At 36.0% G+C, this 26,447-nt stretch overlaps 1 protein-coding gene and 1 long non-coding RNA gene across 5 annotated transcripts; one reads left to right on the forward strand and one right to left on the reverse strand.

The window, feature by feature from the left end:
• Positions 1–19,371: 19,371 nt before the first annotated feature.
• LOC144430790 (uncharacterized) lies at positions 19,372–21,251 on the reverse strand. Of its 4 annotated transcripts, none has more exons than XR_013479723.1 (4): positions 20,886–21,251; positions 20,456–20,508; positions 19,809–19,995; positions 19,372–19,643 (listed from the first exon to the last, which is right to left on the reverse strand). It is a non-coding gene; the product is annotated as an uncharacterized LOC144430790 (long non-coding RNA). The 4 variants fall into 4 exon arrangements; XR_013479726.1 differs by having other exon boundaries at positions 19,373–19,643; positions 20,409–20,508; positions 20,886–21,226; XR_013479725.1 differs by lacking the exon at positions 20,456–20,508 and having other exon boundaries at positions 19,380–19,643; positions 20,795–21,210.
• Positions 21,252–21,745: 494 nt separating this feature from the next.
• Positions 21,746–24,144, forward strand: LOC120330478 (decapping and exoribonuclease protein-like). The gene has a single exon (XM_039397438.2). The coding sequence runs from the start codon at positions 22,406–22,408 to the stop codon at positions 23,585–23,587; it is 1,182 nt and encodes a 393-aa protein (XP_039253372.2). The 5' UTR covers positions 21,746–22,405; the 3' UTR covers positions 23,588–24,144.
• The last annotated feature ends 2,303 nt before the right edge of the window (positions 24,145–26,447 follow it).

Genomic DNA, 26,447 nt, shown 5'->3' on the forward strand with positions numbered 1-26,447 from the left:
TCTCGCCCCTCTTAATCGGAAAGACTTGCTGTTGTACTTTGAAAAATGTGAAATTTTACGTTATTTCGCCTATGCAAATTTCGACGAAATAGGGCATTTTCAGTACCGGAATGCACATAAATGCAAAATTTTGTTCCCAACAACTCAAATTGTGGAATGAATAGTATATATACTAAAATAATTTTCAATAATAAAATCTCGCCCCTCTTAATCGGAAAGACTTGCTGTTGTACTTTGAAAAATTTGAATATTGGCGTTTTTTGGCATATGTCGATTTTGGCGAAATAGGGCATTTTCAGTAACGGAATACACATAAATGCAAAATTTTGTTCCCAACCACTCAACTTGTAGGATGAAGAGTGTACATCTTATTATATTTTTCAATATTAAAATCTCGCCCCTCTTTATCGGAAAGACTTGCTGTTGTAATTTGAAAAATGTGAAATTTTACGTTATTTCGCCTATGCAAATTTCGACGAAATAGGGCATTTTCAGTACCGGAATGCACATAATTGCAAAATTTGGTTACCAACAACTCAACTTGTGGGATGAAGAGTGTATATCTTATTATATTTTTCAATAATAAAATCTCGCCCCTCTTAATCGGAAAGACTTGCTGTTGTAATTTGAAAAATGTGAAATTTTACGTTATTTCGCCTATGCAATTTTCGACGAAATAGGGCATTTTCAGTACCGGAATGCACATAACTGCAAAATTTTGTTCCCAACAACTCAACTTGTGAGATAAAGAGTGTATATATTAATATATTTTTCAATAATAAAATCTCGCCCCTCTTAAACGGAAAGACTTGCTGTTGTAATTTGAAAAATGTGAAATTTTACGTTATTTCGCCTATGCAAACTTCGACGAAATAGGGCATTTTCAGTACCGGAATGCACATAATGGCAAAATTTTGTTCCCAACAACTCAAATTGTGGAATGAATAGTATATATACTTAAATAATTATCAATAATGAAATCTCGCCCCTCTTAATCGGAAAGACTTGCTGTTGTACTTTGAAAAATGTGGAATTTTACGTTATTTCGCCTATGAAAATTTCGACGAAATAGGGCATTTTCAGTACCGGAATGCACATAATTGCAAAATTTTGTTCCCAACAACTCAACTTGTGGGATGAAGAGTGTATATCTTATTATATTTTTCAATAATAAAATCTCGCCCCTCTTAATCGGAAAGACTTGCTGTTGTACTTTGAAAAATGTGAAATTTTACGTTATTTCGCCTATGCAAATTTCGACGAAATAGGGCATTTTCAGTACCGGAATGCACATAAATGCAAAATTTTGTTCCCAACAACTCAAATTGTGGAATGAATAGTATATATACTAAAATAATTTTCAATAATAAAATCTCGCCCCTCTTAATCGGAAAGACTTGCTGTTGTACTTTGAAAAATTTGAATATTGGCGTTTTTTGGCATATGTCGATTTTGGCGAAATAGGGCATTTTCAGTAACGGAATACACATAAATGCAAAATTTTGTTCCCAACCACTCAACTTGTGGGATGAAGAGTGTACATCTTATTATATTTTTCAATATTAAAATCTCGCCCCTCTTTATCGGAAAGACTTGCTGTTGTAATTTGAAAAATGTGAAATTTTACGTTATTTCGCCTATGCAAATTTCGACGAAATAGGGCATTTTCAGTACCGGAATGCACATAATTGCAAAATTTGGTTACCAACAACTCAACTTGTGGGATGAAGAGTGTATATCTTATTATATTTTTCAATAATAAAAACTCGCCCCTCTTAATCGGAAAGACTTGCTGTTGTAATTTGAAAAATGTGAAATTTTACGTTATTTCGCCTATGCAAATTTCGACGAAATAGGGCATTTTCAGTACCGGAATGCACATAATTGCAAAATTTTGTTCCCAACAACTCAACTTGTGAGATAAAGAGTGTATATATTAATATATTTTTCAATAATAAAATCTCGCCCCTCTTAATCGGAAAGACTTGCTGTTGTAATTTGAAAAATGTGAAATTTTACGTTATTTCGCCTATGCAAACTTCGACGAAATAGGGCATTTTCAGTACCGGAATGCACATAATGGCAAAATTTTGTTCCCAACAACTCAAATTGTGGAATGAATAGTATATATACTTAAATAATTATCAATAATGAAATCTCGCCCCTCTTAATCGGAAAGACTTGCTGTTGTACTTTGAAAAATGTGGAATTTTACGTTATTTCGCCTATGAAAATTTCGACGAAATAGGGCATTTTCAGTACCGGAATGCACATAATTGCAAAATTTTGTTCCCAACAACTCAACTTGTAGGATGAAGAGTGTATATCTTATTATATTTTTCAATAATAAAATCTCGCCCCTCTTAATCGGAAAGACTTGCTGTTGTACTTTGAAAAATGTGAAATTTTACGTTATTTCGCCTATGCAAATTTCGACGAAATAGGGCATTTTCAGTACCGGAATGCACATAATTGCAAAATTTGGTTCCCAACAACTCAACTTGTGGGAAGAGGAGTATATCTTATTATATTTTTCAATAATAAAATCTCGCCCCTCTTAATCGGAAAGACTTGCTGTTGTAATTTGAAAATTGTGAAATTTTACGTTAGTTCGCCTATGCAAATTTCGACGAAATAGGGCATTTTCAGTACCGGAATGCACATAATTGCAAAATTTTGTTCCCAACAACTCAACTTGTGGGATGAAGAGTGTATATCTTATTATATTTTTCAATAATAAAATCTCGCCCCTCTTTATCGGAAAGACTTGCTGTTGTAATTTGAAAAACGTGAAATTTTACGTTATTTCTCCTATGCAAATTTCGACGAAATAGGGCATTTTCAGTAACGGAATGCACATAATTGCAAAATTTTGTTCCCAACAACTCAACTTGTGAGATAAAGAGTGTATATCTTATTATATTTTTCAATAATAAAATCTCGCCCCTCTTAATCAGAAAGACTTGCAGTTGTAATTTGAAAAATGTGAAATTTTACGTTATTTCGCCTATGCAAACTTCGACGAAATAGGGCATTTTCAGTACCGGAATGCACATAAATGCAAAATTTTGTTCCCAACAACTCAAATTGTGGAATGAATAGTATATATACCAAAATAATTATCAATAATAAAATCTCGCCCCTCTTAATCGGAAAGACTTGCTGTTGTACTTTGAAAAATTTGAATATTGGCGTTTTTTGGCATATGTCGATTTTGGCGAAATAGGGCATTTTCAGTAACGGAATACACATAAATGCAAAATTTTGTTTCCAACAACTCAAGTTGTGGGATGAAGAGTGTATATCTTATTATATTTTTCAATAATAAAATCTCGCTCCTCTTAATTGGAAAGACTTGCTGTTGTAATTTGAAAAACGTGAAATTTTACGTTATTTTGCCTATGCAAATTTCGACGAAATAGTGCATTTTCAGTACCGGAATGCACATAATTGCAAAATTTTGTTCCCAACAACTCAAAATGTGGAATGAATAGTATATATACTAAAATAATTATCAATAATAAAATCTCGCCCCTCTTAATCGAAAAGACTTGCTGTTGTACTTTGAAAAATGTGAAATTTTACGTTATTTCGCCTATGAAAATTTCGACGAAATAGGGCATTTCCAGTACCGGAATGCACATAATTGCAAAATTTTGTTCCCAACAACTCAACTTGTGGGATGATGAGTATATATACTAAAATAATTATCAATAATAAAATCTCGCCCCTCTCAATCGGAAAGACTCGTGTTGTACTTTGAAAAATTTGAATATTGGCGTTTTTTGGCCTATGTCGATTTTGGCGAAATAGGGCATTTTCAGTAACGGAATACACATAAATGCAAAATTTTGTTCCCAACAACTCAAGTTGTGGGTTAAAGAGTGTATATCTTATTATTTTTTTCAATAATAAAATCTCGCTCCTCTTAATTGGAAAGACTTGCTATTGTAATTTGAAGAACGTGAAATTTTTCGTTATTTTGCCTATGCAAATTTCGACGAAATAGTGCATTTTCAGTACCGGAATGCACATAATTGCAAAATTTTGTTCCCAACAACTCAACTTGTGGGATGAAGAATGTATATCTTATTATATTTTACAATAATAAAATCTCGCCCCTCTCAATCGGAAAGACTTGCTGTTGTAATTTGAAAAATGTGAAATTTCACGTTATTTCGCCTATGCAAATTTCGACGAAATAGGGCATTTTCAGTACCGGAATGCACATAATTGCAAAATTTGGTTCCCAACAACTCAACTTGTGGAATGAATAGTATATATACTAAAATAATTATCAATAATAAAATCCCGCCCCTCTTAATCGGAAAGACTTGCTGTTGTACTTTGAAAAATTTGAATATTGGCGTTTTTTGGCATATGTCGATTTTGGCGAAATAGGGCATTTTCAGTAACGGAATACACATAAATGCAAAATTTTGTTCCCAACAACTCAAGTTGTGGGATGAAGAGTGTATATCTTATTATATTTTTCAATAATAAAATCTCGCTCCTCTTAATTGGAAAGACTTGCTGTTGTAATTTGAAGAACGTGAAATTTTACGTTATTTTGCCTATGCAAATTTCGACGAAATAGTGCATTTTCAGTACCGGAATGCACATAATTGCAAAATTTTGTTCCCAACAACTTAAATTGTGGAATGAATAGTATATATACTAAAATAATTATCAGTAACGGAATGCACATAATTGCAAAATTTTGTTCCCAACTACTCAACTTGTGAGATAAAGAGTGTTTATCTTATTATATTTTTCAATAATAAAATCTCGCCCCTCTTAATCGGAAAGACTTGCTGTTGTAATTTGAAAAATGTGAAATTTTACGTTATTTCGCCCATGCAAACTTGCCTATACAACAACTCAAATTGTGGAATGAATAGTATATATACTAAAATAATTATCAATAATAAAAGCTCGCCCCTTTTAACCGGAAAGACTTGCTGTTGTACTATGAAAAATGTGAAATTTCACGTTTATTCCCTTATGTCGATTTTGACGAATTAGTTTTCAGTAACTCTGGCTGGCGAGATGCAGACTGAATATAATAAAATTATTATTATTAATGAAATTCCCAACTTTTGCTTACAACAACTCTCAAATACCCATGTAATGTTGTTGGTAATTCCATTTGCGTATTTGTTTGGTGTAGCGAATTTGGCTCCGCCCATAATTCTGCCTCGATATTTGACCTTTTCGCCTGGTCGCATACAAAGGTCACCGTGCTACTAGCTTCACAGTGGTGGTACTGGTGTATGAAGGAGTGCGGTATACTTGGTACGAGGAATCATCACGAAAATTTTATATTCGAAACGTGATCGATTCACGCAACCATCAACTTTGTAAGTCGATCTTGAAGTCTTGCCCACCCCTTTTGATTTGACTACCGGTACTTCTTTTATCAATACCTTTCCATCTAAAACCTGTACGTTTCAAACCTTACTCTAGGTTTTGTTCGCTTTCCCGATTCTATAATCAGTTACTTTTGTTTTTATCTATTTTTTTAACGTCTATTGCTGATTATGGAGTCGAAATAAACTTATACTTATACTTATTATACTTCAATGTGGTTCAAAACCGTAAGACATTGCTTTAAACGGGTCTCGGGCCTCGTGTAGTTTCGTAGGTACCGTACCTAACATACCGGTACTTCTGTACTTCGGGTCTCATGTAGCTTCTTACCTAACATACTTCTAGTGGGCATAACATGACAATTTTTTTACATATCAATCCTAACCCCCACCTGACCACAGCCCTTCAAACTATGCGAACTGTCATCCAAGACGCGCAGACGAGAACCAGAATTCGAACAGCCATTTCTCTCGTTTTCTCGTCGCAACGATCCCGATAGGAGAGAGGTCGCCGACGTCAGTCAGTTCTTTCTCGTCGGCGCCGATGCTATTTCGGGCGATCGTACGAGTATTTGGCAAGCTCTATGACGTGATTGTGACGTCGTAGTGACGTAATTTTTGGATGGCGTAGTCAGGTGAGGGTTAGGATTGGCATGTCAAAAAATTGTTATGCTACACCTACTAGAAGTACGTTAGGTACGAAACTACACGAGACCCCATACCTCTAGTGGGCGTAGCATGGCAATTTTTTCACGTATCAATCCTAACCCCAACCTGACTACACCATCCAAAAATTACGTCGCAGTGACGTAATATACCCTTCAAACTACACGAACTGCCATCCAATACGCGCAAACGAGCAACCGAAATCGAACAGTTATTTCTCTCGTTTTCTCGTCGCAACGATTCCAATAGGATCGGAGGAGGAGAGATCGATAATGTCAGTCAGTTCTCTATCGTCGGCGCCAATGCCATTTCGGGCGATTGTACGTATATTTGGCAAGCTCTATGACGTGATTGTGATGTCGTAGTGACGTATTTTTTGGATGGCGTAGTCAGATGGGGGTTAGGATTGACATATCGAGAAGTACCCACTAGAAGTACGTTAGGTACGAAACTACACAAGCCATTATAATAACAGTTCGAGATATCATTAGTACAAGCATGATTGGGATATTTACTAAAATTTAACTAAGAATTAGTGTACAAGTTAAAAATACAAACAGGTCTAATTTGTATAAAAAAATATGGGGCAGAATTTCAGAGGGTGTACTGTAGATAAACATAACTCTAAATAGGAAAAAAATATTAGCACAAAATCGAGATAATAGCTCAGCTAGGTCACAAACAGATAGATACAATGAGTCGAGGTATTTGACCACAAAAATGCTAAAATGTGCATAGGATTTTACAAAGTAATAAAAATAAAATCACTTTAGCGCAATCAATCATAGTCTACAACTGACCAAACCAATAAATTGGAATAAACTTTGGAAATCAAAAATCCCAAACAAATGGAAAAAACTAGGCTGGAAACTGCTTCATATTGGTCAACCTGCAGAGGATACGTTGAAACATTGGTTTGAAAATGAATCAGAATATTGTGTTCTATGTAATGATAATGAAGAAAAATATTGTCTTTATTTATTTTATTCATGTAAGAGACTTTTGGGAATGGTGTGGTGTTCCAACACATACCCCTGATCAAATAATAGCGAATGGTCTGAATTCCAAAGTCGAGTTATTAATAGTGTTTTGTGCAAAATCTACCATATGGGAATACCGAAATTCAGTTTAGGTATGATACGATTAATGAATCATGAGGGAAGAAATGAACTGCTTGAAAATGATCATATTGACTACAAAATTAATAAATCGATTATGTTGTAACACCCATTTTCCCATTTGCGTTTAGATTAATGTTGGAAATAATTTAAAAAAGTGGTAACAGCGAATGTAGAGGATACCTAATTGCACGATAGATAAATTTCTGATTCTTTGTCTAATGCTTTCAACATTTTTGTTTTTCATACAAAATGATAACTGCTAATAACGGAAAAATGTGTTCAATTGGTCACCGGATTACATAGATCACCATTTCCCAAACATGGACGCGAATAAAATTGAATATATGGAATTAAATGGGTAAATGCATCTGGATTCTCTAATATTCGTTATTATTATTTTGTATTGTCTACTTACACACTTTATGATATCATCTAATAAATTACCTGGAAAATTTGGCTTCACGCAACTCAATTGGATAATTTATTTGATTAAACCTAAACTATCATATTCATAAATCCGAATTGGCAATGAATTTAAATTTGCCAAAAAATAAATAATAAAAAAGGATCGTTTCGTTATTATGTTGTTCTTGTTGGACAAGTAGTGGATCTATGGATGGTTTTGTGTTATTATGTTGTGCTTTGTGTTATGTGTCTTTGTGTCTTTCATTATGAGAAAATCGCCTTTCTCTTCAACTACTGGACCAATTACTTTGAAATTTTCAGTAGTTAAAGATTGATTTTTTCGCTAGAAAGCTATTACTTTTATTTATTTGAAATATTCCTGTGCGCTGTATGGGATTCGTTTTTAGTGTGCTATGGCGTCTTCAAAATTTGCCACCTTGTGGCGGCTCCGCGAACGCATATCAGCGAATCTCGTGCGTATTCAAGTCGCTGGATCGCGTGCTTAGCGAAAGTGGGAAGTGTTTTATGAGGAACGATTGACTGCGGTACCTGATATGGTAATACAGAAGTGTCTCGGATCAGTTCGTATTTCAATTCACGTTGAAACTGAATTATGAAGATTAGATCATCGTCACAGTACCTGGAAAAGCCACGACAGTACCTGTACCCGGGTAGTCGAGTTGACTCCAAGATTTGTCCGTTTAGTCGAGTTCTTCGGTGGATCGCGTGCTTAGCGAAAGTTTTTTATGGGAAACGGTAAACTGTGGAACCTGATCTGGTAACACAGGAGTGACTCGGATCAGTTGGTATTTCAATTCGCGGTAAAACAATATCAAGATGAATATATCATCGTGACAAGACCTTGAATGGCGACACTTAGGTCCGGGTCGCGTCGACCATTGATTGGTCGAGTGACGTGTTGACGCGTTTCGATTTTGGGGGCGTTTATTAGATTGTCACTCGACTGGGGGATCTCTCGCGACATGCATCTCAACTGAAACTACAAGCTTCTGCCTCATCTTGAGTTAAGTTATTACTTATCGATTATAATCGGTAAGTATGTTGATAGGTAGGGGAAAGTGGGGAAGGTTGGGACACTTTTTTTCTTTTGCATATTTTGAGCCGTTAATTCTGCATATTCTCTTAAGTTTGCGGGACTAATGCATAGAGGGGTAAATGTAGTTTTTATTCAGCAACAAAGAAATTCCCTTGCGACACACATCTTACTACCAAAATGCTTTGAAAAACGTCTGTCAAGTGTCCCACTGTACCCCACTTGTGGGGCACAATCGGACAGACCCTGGGGCACAATGGGTCAGTCTGTCAAAATTCAACGAAGTATGCCCTTAAAAATAAGCAATTAATCAGCATAATCGTCTAAAGCAGTGGTTCCCAAACTTTTTTGACCATCGCCCCCCTAAAGTAGTTTATACAACTTCATCGCCCCCCAGCACTACAAAAAAATGTAAAGTCAGAAACGAATATATTACAGACCAAATAAGAAGACAAATTATAGTTGATAGTGTTTTATGAGATAGATGAGCTTGGTGTTCGTCAGCGAGTTTTTTATTATATCTAAAATTACCCCGTTTACTGGTGGAAAGGCGATTTCGTTGTTTTGATAGCAATAGTAACACGGCTGAAAACCCCCTTTTCACCATATAATAGGTCGGAAAGGAAAGAATCCAGGGTTCTACCTCTTCAAAAACCGGCGTGTACTCTTGCCTCATAGCATTTCACTACCTAAATTCACCCCATTTCACATTAAAATAAAAAAAACAAAGTCAATTTTCCCAAACTTATAATAATGATCTCATTCATTCGTACAGCCTGATGACCTGCACCAAAATATTTTGGAAAAATTCATCTCCGATTCCTCATCCTATCACGGCCTCCAGTCCGATCACCAGTCCATAATTAACCAGCCATTTGTTTTTGGATTCATTGACTCGGATGTGGAAGAAGCCGTGACTGACTATCGGCTACGGCCCAGGGGTCGGCAAATTTTATGTCGCTTGCAAGACAAAATTCAGAGTTGCTAGTCTTTTGCGGGTCGCATATATTTTTTGAAAGTTAAAAACGGAATAGCGCGCAAAAACTGCGACAATACGTGAACTCAACTCAGTCGTCTTATTAAAAAAATATTACAATGATATTAAATGTGACACTGTCTCGTTGCTGCATCACGCTGGATAGCTTTACGACGCCAAGATTGAAACATTTTCTAAATGGGCATCACCAAACCCACTTCTTTGCTTGTTCTTTGTCTTATTAAAAATATATTACAATGATATTTAATGTGACACTGTCACGTTGCTGCATCACGCTGGATAGCTTTACGATGCCAAGATTGAAACATTTTCTAAATGGGCATCACCAAACCCACTTCTTTGCTTGTTCTTTGTAATGTTCATCTTCGAAAATAATGGTTTGCACAAATATGTACTTCCAAACATCGAAGTGAATATTTTTGCATGATTTGTGAAACTTTCATAAATATTTTCTTTCTAAGAAGATACATTCTTACAAAAATTAAGCAGTGATGAATCTCTCGAATAGATTATGAATTTTATTTCCTTATTGCTTTGCAATATATTGGAATATTTACTGCGCTATTGAACCCCTGCACTCAGCATCAACTTTGCTGCGTGTTTCCATTTGTTTAATTATAATTAAATTGTAGGCTCGTTAAACGAATGGCTGTTCACTAAATTGTTAGGATATAGTATAATTTAGTCTAAACGTGTCTCACGATAAATTCTGTTACTTAGAAAAATGTAATATACTCCTCGAGCGTAGATTATAAATAAAAGAATTTCATCGTCAAAACCGCCGTTTGGATATTTCCCCGGGCATAGACTTCCTTGTTTACTTCGTGACATTGGCCAATCAGCAAGATGCAAAAAACGTAACAATGCCCCCTTTCGCATCCGCTCAGGCGCTCAGACACTTTCACTCAGCCAGATTTTCAGGCGTGGTCGTAAACACTACCTCATTTTCGCGTTTTTGAATTATATTCGTTAGTTTTTAGTTGTTTTTCGGAAATTCAAATATAAATCAAATAAGTCAATGATTACTTTGTCTTTCTATGAGTTTCAGTTTAAATACAGCAATCAAAAATTAGTGTAGAAATAGCTGTGATAGACTAGGCTAAAACTCTTTATCGGTACTTTTAATAAAACAGATTGTTAAATGGTGTGTATTAGAATGATAGTTTGAAACAAATACCCCATTTTACAGGCAACAACTCGCGAAACCACTCTTAAAATAAGCACCGAAAATTTTAAAATGGTGAAAAATTTACCGCAGTCAAAAGTCGGGGAAAGGTACATTCAGTGAATCGTCCCGGGCCAGATTATTTTACTCCGGCCGTATTTTGCCGACCACTGGGATACGCACTGGGATAACTACCTTACCTTACTGCGAAGACGAGACCAGAAATTCTTTCGCGTGTGAATATCGCCCACATGATTCAAGCCTGCCAATGCACACAGAGTACAGAATTAAGTGCGCCGAACATAAAACAGGTTTTCCGAAATCGCCCCCCTATCGCCCCCTTAGACTTTTTCGCCCCCCTCTGTATCGTTTTCGCCCACTGGGGGGCGATATCGCCCACTTTGGGAATCACTGGTCTAAAGTACGGGGAGACTTCGAATTTGAAGATTTAATATTTTTAAAATCAATGTTCAACTGAAATAGTTCAGATATTTTGACAAAACATTTTGCAAAAAAATTTGATTATTTCCTTCCTCGAATCTAAATCTGGAAATATTATTGATTCTCGAATATATTCCATATTGGGCCATGGGTCGAAAGAAACCATTATGTTACACAAAATATAACGCATCTCTAAGTCTCTAAGCACTTATTGTAACAAACACTGTCGAATTGTGCCCTGTAGAGCATGTCCCACTGAACCCCGGTCCATTGTTCCCCATAGGAAACAAATATTTTCAGACCATCCCACGGCAAAATTCGGAAGGCACAGCCACTCGCTAACGTTAGGAATATTTTACAGTGGATTGACGCTAAAGAATATCAGACGATGGTTTGTCTCGTTGGAAAGGCTAAACTAAAAAAAAGAAAAAACTGGAACGGTGAAATTTTTTTTTCAACCTCCCAAAACCAATTTCACCCCATAGCTTGCGCCAATCTACCCGTCCGTTGTCCGTTCGCGGGGACGTTGTAACTCACCGAAGGGCGGATTGGAACATCGAGCCGCGGACTGGATTGCGGATATAGTATCAGTGTGATAGCTGATTTTCCACTGTGCCCCCTGTCCCAACGTACCCCACCTTCCCCTATTTGTCATTCTGTATGTATGTCTGTTAGATGTACGCGATATCTCACGAAAGCGAGATTGAATCTGCTCCAGATTTTGCATGTGCATTCATCATATCTCGGACCAGAAGCCTATTGATTTTGGGCGAATTATGTTGTATAATTAGCGAGTTATTAATTAATTAGTGATGGGATACAAGGTGTCAGTATGGAGTAAGAGCGCTGTTTTGGGGATCCCCAAACTTTCGATCGATAAGTCTTCGGTCTCTGACCGATATTCTCGTTTTACTGTTTTATTGCAGCTTTATATCGATTTACCGTTATCGTTTTAACTGAAGAATATAATACACAACCAAAATTTTACACATTTTTAGCTACTAGAGACTTGAAAGCGGACAGCTGAATGGAAACGCAATTTGGGTACGAGCAGAGTCAACGAACCCTGCACCGGTACTGGTGAGGTAACGCATATGAATTATTCATTTTTATAGGGAATGGTAGACTGCGGTACCTGATCTGGTAATGCAGAAGCGACTCGGATCAGTTGATATTTCAATTCTCGTTGAAAGTGAATCAAGAAGAATGAATCATAGTCGCAGGACCTGAAAAATCTATTTCATTCACTGTGCCGATACGGTACTGGTAAGTTATCGCATATCATATGTGGCATATGATTTTGAGAAGTTTTTTATGAGGAATGGTAGACTGCGGTAGCCTACCTGATCTGGCAATGCAGAAATGACTCGGATCTATTGATATTTCAATTCAAATTGAAGCTGAATTATAAAGAATGGATCATCGTCAGAGGATCTGAAAAATCTATGACTGTCTTTTTACCGTTATCGGTACCCCGATACAGATACTGGTAAGTTACCACATATGATTTGGAAGTTTTTTTATGGGGAATGGTAAACTGCGGTACCTGATCTGGTAATAGAGAAATGATTCGGATCTTTTGGTATTTTAATTCACGTGTAAACGGAATCATGAAGAATGGATCATCGTCACAGTACCTGGAAAGCTATGACTGTACCATTACGTTACCCCGATACAGTTACCGCATATGATTTTCGGGGAATAGGTGATAAAATATTTCGTTTTGCTTTACATGTCCACATATTCGAGCATAGCTCTCTTGTTCTTGGTATTTTCTTCTTGTTGTTATGAAAAAATCTCTTTTCTCAATAACTACTGCACCAATTGCTTTGAAATTGTCGGTGGTCAAAGATTGTATTTTTCGCTGTACTGCTTCGCTTGGTGTGAATATATTTGTAGACTGTGATCTGACGGTACGGTAAACCGTACTGTACTGCGAACAGACGTGTCCATATATTTGGGCGTAGCTCTCTTGTTTTTCGACATTATACCCGAATCCTAATGGTAAAAACAGCAAAAGCAAAATTAGTCATCATCAATCCTTGAATCCATATATACTTGCAATTCCAATATGCTTGACTTGTGCATTCCCAGTGATTTGTTATTGATTTCTCATTGTAATTTTGGAGATCACTATTTTATTTACGTTTGCAAAATCCCCCGCTATTTTCACCAATGTTACACATCGTGTAGGCTACTGTACTTAGTTGCTCCAAACCAAAACTTCATCTTATATGGCATCCTTGATATTTTCTATGCAACTTTAACTCTCTATTTTTATATTTGATTACTATTATTGAATGCTCATATTTAAAGGGTCCCAAATCGTGTTATAAAAGGTCCCTTTTTTTCATGTTTGCAATCCTTCGCTATATTCATCAATATTACATATCGTGTGTTCTACTTTGCTGCTGTAAACCAAAATTGCATCTTATATTGCCTCCATGATATATCATAAGCAACTTTAACTCTCTATTTTTATATTTGATTACCATTATTAAATCATAATTAACGTGTGCCAAATCATGTTGTAAAATGTTGCATTCTTCATTTTTTTTTATTTCGTAGGGCTAATATGCCAAGCTTATATTGCATTCATGATACTTTCTCTGTAAAATGAGTTCATATATTCTTACAATTCGATTATGATTATTAAATGTTCGCTTTCAAATCGTGTTATAAAATGTTACATTCTTCATTTTATTGAGTTAATATGCCAAGCTAATAGCTCATTTCCATCATCCCTCAATTTGTTAATCAAATCACAATACTCTTCATTGAGCTCCCTGTGCAATCTAAATTGCATGAATGGCCTGGACTAATGAATTGTATAAGTTCTGTGTAATCACACTTCTATTTAATGTTTATATTCAAAGTGTCCAGATTCATTTTACATTAGGTTATAAAATATTGCATCGTATATCAAGTCAACCCTTTTGCCAACTGTGTGTCTTTCATTCACTTGATTTATAGTTTATTATCGACTGTATTGAATTGAATATTACTTTATTTATACTAAGTCAACAATTTACCAAAATATTTGCATGAATGGCATTGTCCAAATAAATGCAATTTGTATACACCAAAAATCAGTATTGTTTCGATGCTCCAACCCGTGCTCCTGATTATATAGCACTAGTATGTATATGGTATAATGCAGTGGTTCTTAAACTTTTTCAAGCGCGACCCAAATCTGAGTTTTATGAATACTCGCGACCCAATCCTAAAAAACGCAAAATGTGTTTTTAATGTTAGTACAGTTTGACTCAAATACAGACAACTATTTATTAGAAACAGTCCATTGACTCAGTGAGATTGATGAAACTGAAATTTCCTTTTTCATTATATCTTCAATACACAGCTCTATTTTACTTAACGCAATACGCAAGTTGTCACGGGTATCGAAGCGATTGCGAGCTTAGTTTTGATAACCGTCAGTGCCAAATATCCTCGCTCGCACAAGTGCCTTGTCGCGAATTGTAGCAGAAAAGGCGTCCGCTGTCCGTCGCAAACACGACATCCTAGCTGGCCTTCGGTATCTCTCGCAATATACAACTTTTTACTCGTCACATGTGCACGCACTGCTTCGTTCGCGGTAAATGGTGCCTCGAGATGAAGTCACATTTTCTCTAGATATTGAATAATCTAATGTCGAGAAGCGAGCTTTTTCATTGCGTAGTCTATTACAATTTTCATTACCAAGAAGACACCCATTTTTGGTTATTTTAATCCACTAAGACGACATTCCATGCGGTCAACACAACGACAAGCGACGTGCATGGTTACCGATACCATAAAAATAATACACGTGACTGGCATATCAGAATTGTGATGTAACAATGAGCTCAAGACAGTTCTTTCCGTGAATGAAGTTGAAAATTCGTCCTTCTCCTCTTAGATTGCCCTTGCATTGACGACCTTGTCGCGACCCATTTTTAAACCTTCCGCGACTCATGTTTGGGTCGCGACCCATACTTTAAGAACCACTGGTATAATGGAACCCCACCCTCGTTCAAATTTCTGCATGTTCTGTATTAACTTACCTTCACTCATAAGTATACAAGTTACCCAAATGATTCGTATCTTAGAGTACCTGGGCTCCACTGAGCAGTTTATATTTTGAAATTCAAATTAAATACGTGGCGAATCGGTTAGTTGAAATAACCGTATACTATAGTTTCGCTTTGATAATAAACAAGAGAGCAATGCTCAAATATATGGACACGCAGAACAATTCCCCAAAAATCATATGCGGTGACCAACGACTAACATACCGGCGGTGACTTACCAGTACCTGTATCGGGGTACCGTGACGGTACAGGGACTGTCATAGATATTTTAGGTCCTGTGACAATTGAAACATCAGTTGAAATATCTCGTGATATGAGTCAATTATATACCGTATTATCGGATCAGGTACCGAACCACAGTCAAACATTTCACATAAAAACGTTACTAAATAACATGCGTCAACTCAACATCACCCGAATCGGGGTACAAATTTCGGTACAGTGACTGTCATAGCCGTTTAGGGCTGATGAACAATTCGACTACACGGACAACTCACCAGGCCTAGGGCGGTGTAGCCAGTCTGTGGACAATTTCATTCAAACCGCTCTAAAACAAAAACCAATATTTCTAACCCGTTAATTTTTTCACCGTGGGTGCATTGGCATTTATTCTACACGCTAAACCTTGAAATAACTTTCTACGACCAAGGGTTAAAGCTATACAAACCCCCAAAGTACGACACTCGGAAAACGTATTTGCGACCGAACGACCAGTGTGCAACCACGGATTTCAAGCCTTGAACATCGTTTCTGCTGCGTCGAGACTATCGCATACGCAGCCATACAGCAAACAAACAGACAAAACACGGTGGTCGCAAATTGGTTGACAAAGATATTATCGACGTATTAGGATAGGATTTGCATATTTATCCCGGGAAAGAGAAGTAACTTTCAAAGATGGTTAAAAGAAACACAACTCTACCCATCTGCCAAGTTTCATCTTTTTATCTCCTATATTTGTATGGATTTTCAAGCTTTTGACAGCTACGAGTTAGTTCAGTGTCACCGCGCTGTGTTACGGTACCAGAACTACTCTATCTTCAGAAGTTCCTCTCTTGTGACAGCGTGAATTAAAATTGCAAGATGGTCCGTTGGACACAAAATGGCGTCCGATATCCGCAGAACATTTAGTGACGTCATAGCATACAAAACAAATCTCACAGAGCTAACAGAAATATTTGAAATAATTAAAAGTAATAGCCTTCTGGAGAAAAATTTCATCTTTAACCACTGAAAATTTCAAAGCAATTGGTCCAGTAATCAAAGAGAAAAGCGACTTTTTAAAAACGTGTCAAAGAACAAGAATAAGAACAAGATCAACAACAAAAACATAATATTGAAACGATCGTTTTGTCCACTTCGTGTCCAAAAAAGGTAAAAACATGTAAATATTGTATATAGTAAACAAACATGAGAGGTATTAATAGATTGACACCGAACCTGTTATTTATTTTTTATGCCTATTTAATTGAATTGGGTGGCAACTGACCCTGATGACCTCCAAAGATCGTATCGTTGCCTCCCAGTCATGTACCGAAAACATCTGTTTATTTGTTATGTAGGCCCATGTATGTTTATATTGTTTTCTTGGTTTGACAAAATAAAATAAACTCTCTCTCTCTCCCTCTTCCTCAAAACGCCATCCTCCGGACTGCCTCATCCTCTCAGCTCTCACCCACCCCTTCAACGCATTTCAGCTAACTTTGTTTACACTTTACAGCTTTGCTTATGGACCTTTCCCAACAGAAGAAACACAACAGAAGACTAACGAATAGAGTTCAAAAACGCGAAAACGAAATAATGTTTACGGTCATGCTTGAAAAACTGTCTGAGTGAGAAAAGTGTCTGAGCGGATGCGAAAAAGAAGCATTGTTACGTCACTTTTTGCATCTTGCTCATTAGCCAATGTCACGAAGTAAACAAGGAAGTCGATGCTCGGGAAAAGGTCCATATTCCTAACCAACGATTAACATGCTCCCAACCTAACTTTCTACAGCGCTTTTCTATGACATAATAATCACATTTGTTTAGCGTATTTGGTGATGTGATAGTTAAGTTTACGGATGGCTAAAATATTGGCAAAAAAGCGTGAAAAAAAGTTGTTATTATATCGTAAATATATACTACTACTAGATGTCCAACTCCGCTCGCCGTATAATAAACAAACAAAGGCAATGTTGCACCTCCAAGTGGCGGGCGTCACGGCCGGTTAAGTTCTGACAAGTTGCTTAACGACGACGACGCTCCTGCATCACAGCTCGCCCTGTTCATTGATGACTGATCGAAATATTTGCTGAAGGACGTGGAGAATTTGATAAAAATGAACAAATATGGGTTAAAATGAAGACACAGTCAGTCCTGCAAATGACCGGGATGATGTGACAACATCTTTGTCGAAAGTCAGCAAGGCATCAAAAATGCGTTGCATTGCAAAAAATGTCAGTCAGATGTAGGTAAAGTGGTGACGAAAATGAATACTTTGCACTTTATATATATTAAAAACAACGCTTAGTAGCACAACATTTTGGTCTCACTCCATCTCAAGTATTATAGCTTTTACAGAAGTTTTTTCTCCACTTGACCTATAATCAGGGCTGCCATAACGTCCTTATTTTTAGAATTTGTCCTTGTTTTGAAGGTCTTTGTTTTAGGAAATATTTTTGTCCTTATTTCTAAAAAACATCTTTATTTTGACGTGTGTGCTTATTTTTAAACCTTATGAATGAATATACCAGTAAATTAAACTTTGGATTTAGTTTAGATCTGGAACTTCATAGGAGATAAAATGAGTAAACGTAAAAAATTTGCCGTGATGATTATGAGAAAGAATTCAACGGCGTCAAACGAAACGAAGGGCTAGTGATTTGCGCACTGCAGCTTTTGTGAATGTGACAACAATCTGGAATCCATAGGTAAAGCAGCAATTTCTGATAATAATGCAACACAGAAACACAAGGCTCTGCTCAAGAAATTAATCAAACCAATCTATAAATACCTTTTTTAAGAGTCAATGATTATACAAAGGCTATCCCAACACATGCGAGTAGCTGAAATTTATTTCCATCATCACATCATTGAACATCCGCCACTTGATATAAAAGAAAATAATTTTCAAATCATTCATGACCGAATATCTATTAAACAATGAAACTGAATGTCAAGATGTAACAACACTACTTGAGAAAGTATTCAAAAAATTTGAGCAAATGTATACGCAAAGTACTGCAGCCAAAATAATAACAACAAGATGGACAATAGGACTCATGGAATACGAAAACAATTGAAGAAAACAGCAGCTAGAACGGAGATTAAGATATATGTGATTACAGTCAAGTTTCCGTACTCCTGAAGTATGCGTACCAAGAAATGAGGACACCTGAACGTAGTATGAGTACCACGTTAGGGTTATGCCATTATTCCCTTATTCTAGTTCTATTACGAGTTCAGGGACTAACCAAGTGAGTTTTGTAGTATTTGTACCTAAAAGTATGGCCTAACCTGGTACACATACTATGTTCCGTTGTCCGTCATCTTGGTACACGTATTCCTGGAGTACACAATTTTTTTTCTCAATAATCCGTAGAAATACAAATTATTATTTTTATTACTAATGTGATTAAACACTGAATATCGAGTTATGTTAATAGTGGTATTGATGTTTTTTAAGGCTTTGGGAGTGGTTCTTAGCTGGAGTAAAAAGGCAATTTAGGTTCTATTCAATATTTAGAGTGAGGCCCTACGGGCATAGCTGAGGATTTTGAAGGGGGGGGAGAGGGGGGTCTGAAATTTTTAATTGACAAGTTAGACCAAAACACCTAGCAGTGCTGATCGCATATGTTGGTTTATAATTGTCCCGATGGTCTAACTCTAAAAAGTGTTTCAAGTCGCGAAAAATTTATATATATGATATAGTAAAACAATTTAGAAGACTTTTATCTCACACTTATAGGGGGGTCTGACAGATGTTTGGTCTAATATGGTATATCACATGTTGAAGGTACCAGTATTTGGAGCCCTTTATACGCTGGAGAAGCAATGAATGTTGTTGTTTTTTAAATATGACTCCAGAATGTGTTGCATGTAGCTGTATAGCATTTATTTTGTTAAAAAATCCTTGAGCTAATCACATGTTGTAGACTTCCAGTGTGTAAAATAATTTATGAAGTTTTAGCTGATCTACTGCAGTCTTTTGTCTCCAGATGTTTCAGAGAGTAGTAGTAGATTTCCGTTTTTGAGGGAAGCCACGTCAGTAGTGCTGTTGCATATGTCAAAAAAGGTATTTTGCAGTTTGCAAAACTTGACGTTGCTTCAAATTCAGACATCTCCGAAATCCTAGCAACAGATGCAGGAAGAACCTACAAAGAAAAATTTCCCCGGTTCATCTGTTATTAATGACCTGAATACTGTTGGTAATTTTAGAAATAATTATCATGATGCAAGTATTTAAATGCTCAATAGAAGATAGATCTAATAGGTAAATACAAATGAATTAATACCCAAAACAATTCTTTGTGCTATACCTGTGCTTAATATTTAACAGACATTTTTATCAAGCTATTGAGTTAAACATGTTGGTCTGTTAGTTTACATGGCTGTTTCAAATGTTTTTATTAGACATATCTTCATAAATTCCCTCTAGATGTGTTTCCATGCCAAAACTCCATCTGGTGACAGCAAATCATTCTTCAAAAGTGAGTTTCGAGACGTCTGCAAAAATTTATATTTTAGTTACGATATTTTGAAATAAATTGCCCACAACGATTGAACCTTGTCTACCATCTAAGCATGTAGGCCTATGTGTTTATATATAAGTATAACAGCCACTTTGACAAAGTATTATTTGAAACAAAAATGTGAATACCCCAAAAAACAAATTGGAATTGATAAAATGTAATGGTTCCAGGAGAAATATTAATGCATTCAATACATGTGGTGGATTTTGCAGTAGCAAAAAAGTTATTGCTATTGATCACAAATCAATATTTAAAAACACTCGACAAAATAATTCAAAACTTTTTGGCACATCTAAAATTATAAATATATATAATATATATGTTGAAGCCATGTTTAGATAATGGCAATAATAGGTATCCAATTTATGTGAAAAGGGTTATTAGTACCAGCCTGAAATCAATCAAAATGGATTATCATGGCAAACGTAAAACACCTCTTATGTTGTAATATGCAGCTGGTGACTTCGTATACAATGACAGAATGAGTCTGGGAAAAAATTATCAAGATCAGTAGAACTCCATCATAAAACACTAATTAATTGAAGTTAAAATATGTGTGTTTAATTTATGTTTTCTATTCAAACGTCACAATTTCAATTACCCATCAGTCAATTTAAATTTTTGCTCGCTGCTTTGAACACACAGCATAAATCCTCACACTGCAACTTTTTTATGATCCGAAAATACACATATCAGCATATCTCTTACCAAAATTTACACTCCTTGACAAATCATTACTGTATTGGGTACCTATAAGAACATTTACAACTTACCCTTTTTTATGCTGAACAATCGTAGCACAAAGCGGCTCTCTACTAGACTTCATCTACTCATGGAAGCTTTAAAGTGAATTTAAAATCTTACTGTCAATGTGCTTTCGAGTGCTGAACCGGTCGTAGGGCCTTCCCACTCAATTGATTGTTCCTCTATTTTGTTTTGTAATCTGCATTCTATCAGTTCTATAGTCAAGTATATCGTGTAATATTCCATGTGCACAACTAACTTGAATATTTATAGGTCACTCACTTAATCTTGACGCGAGACAGCGCCGTCAGAACACAGAAAAACGCAGGAAGTCGCACGATGATTTTCGAAGCAATAATAATCTGTTAGCACCAAGTCAAGCGTGTCAGCGAATTCAACATCGGGAGAAATTTCCGTAGTTACACGGGGTTGGTTTAATTTATGTTTTTCATACAGACGTCACAATTTCAGGGTGGTACCTATATTTCCTAAATATTGTTGTTTGTTTATACTTAATGCATTATGTACTTGCATGTATGTATTTAATGAAATATTCGGAAATGAAGCATTACAGCATTATCTCTCGCAACTGCAATCTGAATTCTTTTAAACTTCACTCTGGATTTACTTGTATAGTCTACCGGTATGTGTTTAGGTTAGTTATCAATTTATTTTACCTATTCACAGCTTATACCTGTATACTGTTATAACAGATAATGCTCCTTCAATTATGGAGAATATAGATGTTTATTCTTTAATTCCTCAAGAGTCTACATTTGAGGTTGTGCTGCGATATATGCTGTATGTTGGTGGAATATTTCAGCTACTTTGCATACTTGCTGTAATTTTTATTAATGACGATGAACCATCAAATAACATGACAGTTGATGAAAGAGATATGCCTTCCTCTCATCAACAAATGAACGTCAAATCAAATATCACAAAAGTTAAACGAAAAAGATTGGAAACAAAGAAGCGAAGATAATCCTGATCAAACAGATACTTAAGGGATTTATATGGCTGACTTATAGAAAATAAAAAACCAAGGAGAATTAAAGATATACTTCTTCATATGTGACAAATTTATAGAACTGGTGCAGCGAACATAAAAAGAAGATAAATGATTTAAAGTGAATCAGATACAATTGACCAACTGATTGCGGTTTATTCTACATATACCAGTATACCGGGTACTTAATAACTTGTTTTGTAATTATATCCAGCCGAATTGTTATGTTTTGATCATACATTGTATATGTAACAATTTTTCCCATGATTCATGATCTGACTTCAATTCTAGAATTTTACAATATATTGTAAATCAGTATTGTGCTATTTTTTCATTCTTGCCATAAATTTATCTATGCTTGTATTGAATTTCCTGTTCAATTTTATTTGAATGATGTAATTCAGCATTTGGCATTTACGATGGTGTTTTTTTTTTACTGCAAAAATTTAGTAGTTTATTAGACTTGGAAATTCAGCTAATGTTTTATATGCTAATTTATACTCAGCCAAACAATCTTACAGTGGAGATTTTTATGCTCCATCGGCCATGTTGTTTTCAAGTGACCATGTCTAATTTTCATATTTACAACTTAGAAAATTATCCTTAAATATTATTTTCATCCAATATTGGAATGTCAAAGGATTCAGAATTCAAAACTCTAGATATTAGTGGATATTCATCCCATTCAAAAAAACCTAAACATGTAACATTCTCAAAACCTGTGGAAATTGGAGTGTTCTCAATTGATGGCCAACGCAAATTTTGCAATAATCTCAGCCAGATGTCTTATGTTGAAGATACTTCGAGATGGTGTAAAAATATGGATCTAAATGATGGTTACAAAGACCGATTTGTGAAAAGAGATGAAAATGTAAAAGAGCGACTTGACAATCTGTTGAGATGGGTGGTTTCCAACCTTCATCGTTTCAAAAATGGCAATACAACTAAAGAAAGTAAAAGTTCTTCATTGGCTGCTTTACCAGATTTTATATTGTGGAGAGGGCATATGACAAAAATTATGTGCACGCCTTATGAATACCAAGAAGGCTGGGAGATGGCTGCACAAAAACTAGGTTCAACAATTTATATCAGCGAAGTTGAAACTCTGCAAGCAGAAAAAAGACGTTCGAACAGCACTGACAGAGAAAAGTTGATGACCTATTGGGGTGTTCGTTTCGAAAAGTACATGACCCGACCAGATCCTCCACATAATAGAAATGAAGCAAAATGTCCACGATTAGTACCCATCGATCAGTCGAAGATTGTGGTAAACACGAATGAGGCTTATTGTACAGTAATGAATGTGCAATTGAATTCTCATAAAATTATTCATAGTGCTGAAGTGGACTGCTGCCAAAATCCTTCTGAGGGTTTAACACCGCCAGATAATTATATTGAGTTGAAAACCAGCAGAGAGTTTTCTACTCAAAAACATGAAGACAATTTTCATAGGTACAAAACAAAAAAATGGTGGGCACAGTCATTTCTAGCTGGTGTGCCCCAGATTACATGTGGTTTCAGGGATGACAATGGCGTTATAGTTAGTATTCGTCATTTCAAAACATTGGATTTACCGAGGATGGCACGGCAAGTTCCTCACGGTGCTTGGGATGCAAATGTCTGTCTTGACTTTTTGAACAATTTTTTTGATTTTGTTAAAAATGTTTATAGTGGTGTACAAGAAGATGAAAAATGTGTATTTCTATTTTCTTGGAGGGCCAAGGGGGATAAAGTTATATGTACACGTTACAATTTGCCAACAAAACACGAGTTTTTGCCTGAATGGTACAAGATCTCATTAAGTTATCTATAAAACTTCGTATATGAGCAAACTCGCACCCCACTTCCTGTTAAAATGTTCTATTTTACTGAATTCAGTAGAAACATAATGCTTTGATCAATTTTTATTTATAATTACTTGTACTGATTAGGCAGATTTGATTTAATCTGGACTGTAATTTGGCCATATTCTGGCTTTGGTGAGTGAAGCGGTTTAGCCCACCTCTTCATGCACCCAACTTGGCAATTCTGATTGGGCAATTTGGCATTAGGAGACTTCAACTATGATAAGCTTAGTGATATCTTTTTAGAAATATTTCTTTATACATTTCACTCCTGTTGAGTGAATCCCTAAAAATGTTTCAATATGGTGTGACAAAATTTTTTATCCTGTTTAATTTTTTACCAAGTAATGTATCTCATGTTATATTATTTTGCTCTCTCACAATTTTATTCAGTCTTCGTGATTAAATACTTTTGGGTGAGCGAACAAGTACCACTTCTTTGGACAACACCTTGCAATTTAAAATCAGTTTTCCTTGTAATCAATTTTACTTATTTTGTTTTTATCAATTATTTTATGGTCTTCTATGCTGATTACAAGGTCGAAAAAAACTGATACTTATATAAAATTACAAATCTAATATTTTTTTTATATTTGTCTGCGTTTTATCTTTGCAGGGAGGCAAGACAAATAGGTAACTAACTAATCCCATACCCGACATGGACTGGTAACCGGACGAGAGGCCGTGATTCGCCCTTTAATTTAGCCATCTTATCGCATTCCTCCCCCGAAGAAAAAAAAACAAGGGAAATATTTACAATCTGAAAAATTTGACACATGTCGATTAGTTTTCGAACAGGGTACTCCCGAAGTATGTGAACCAAGATGGCGGAAACCGGGACGTGGTGTTGGGGTTAGGCCATAATTATATTCCAATTTTCCTTACTTTAGTTCTATTACGAGTTCGGAAACTAGCCAAGTGACTCTCGTAATATTTGTACATGAAATTTACCGCCATCTTGGTTCACATACTTCGGGAGCACCTCGAACAGTGATGTGCAAAAAACGCTTGCGCACCAAACACACTATCGTTAAATTGACAGCGTCAGACGTCTAAACAGAGCAAATTGAAAGTCATTGAAGTGAGCGTGAACAAACTGTCTCTGCCAGAGAATCCGTGTCACGAAACCTTTTGTGGGATAGGATTTTCATGTTTGCCAACTGTCAACTTGAAAAACTTATATCTTGGGAGTTTCAGCGCGATCTAAAACTACTCATGAGTGTAGATTTGTCTCAGATGAGTTGTGACGGAAACTCTGTGACAGTGAAGTACCGTACTATTGACACCTAGCAAAGATATACTAATTATAGAATGAAATACATTTTTCATATAGTGGTCTGCGGAATTTAGCAAAAATAATAAATTCCATATTGGCACTGGATTTCAATTTGCCAAAAAAGGTGCCACCTGAGGCATTACAGAGCTCAGATTTCAAGGGGAATCCCCAAATTTTAGTATGAAAAAGAAAAACAGTTTGACTTTCGATTCATAAATAGTCCAGTTGGATTTTTGCGGGCTTGCGATGGCTTTTATCCAGGATGGAAGAAGCTGATAATTATTAATATTTGATATACATGTTGAATGACAACCATTGGATTGAATCTTCAAATATGATACATGTTCATTGCATAAACTACACATGGTATGGGTAAATAAATCATGTTTCTGTATCGGCTTTTTGTTATAAATAGCTTGGGACTGGTGAAATTTCGGTACTCACGTACCGTAGTATGTGTACCAGTTTAGGGTTAGGCCATAATTTTATTTCGATTTTTCTTATTTTAGTTCTATTACAAGTTCGGGGACTGTCTGTGTCAGTGTGTTAGCGAAGTGAATATCCTCCTGCCCATAGGTTTCAGTCCCTTCACACAACTTGATGTAAAATAAATGGACAAAATTAGTTACCTCCATACTGGTACACATACTTCTAGAGCGCCGAAATTTCTATCAAACTGAGGTATAGGCTTTTTTCTTCTAAAAGTCGCTTGTGAATTTCTCCAAATGCCAGAGTACAAAACCTCATGGGCCATTCCACAAGTGCAGTTTTAAGTATTCTGTGGCATCTGCAACTGCCGCAAAACCATGGCGGTATTTCCATACCATGGCCGTTACGGCCAAACTCATGGCAACTGACTTTTAGCTGCCACAAACCAATGTCGGGCTGCCGTTACCGCGGCAGCAAATTGAAAACCAATGGCAGGTAAAATTTTGCTGCCGTAACCGCGGCAGGTGGGCCGTAAAGACAGGGCTGTCTATTATGGTGACAAATATTGGGCAAGTTGGAACGTTTTTCTTATGGATACAGTTTTGATTGATTTGGGGTTAGGGTTAAGGTTTATAGTATATATAATTCCACATGATCAATTAAAATCTGGTACATTAATTTGTGAATATACCGTTAATACCGATTACTGAATAGCGCTATAAAACCATGGCAAGAGCTGCCGCGGTTCGTTCAAGGCAGGAGCTGCCATGAAGTGGTAAGAACTGTGCCTCCCATTCTAAGCAGAAGTTGAATTCCATCAAGTTTTTAAAAAGTGTAATGAAAGTAATCTTTTTATTTTTGGTATCAAAAGACATTGGTGTGTTATTGGATTGCATTCATTTCATCGAACAATTTAAAATTTCACCCAGGTTTTTGATGGTTTTTAAAAAATGGTCTGAAATGTAGAAATTTTGGTGTAATTGACATATTTTTGTGATGATTCCTGGCACAAAAGGTTTGATTGTGTGTTACAGTTATTTCATATGGAATTGACGCACTGGATTTAAGTTAATTTTAAATGTTTGCAGTGCTGTAGAACATTTCTTCACCCATTTAACGATTTA

This window comes from Styela clava, chromosome 12, assembly GCF_964204865.1.
Source record: "Styela clava chromosome 12, kaStyClav1.hap1.2, whole genome shotgun sequence".
NCBI lineage: Eukaryota > Metazoa > Chordata > Ascidiacea > Stolidobranchia > Styelidae > Styela > Styela clava.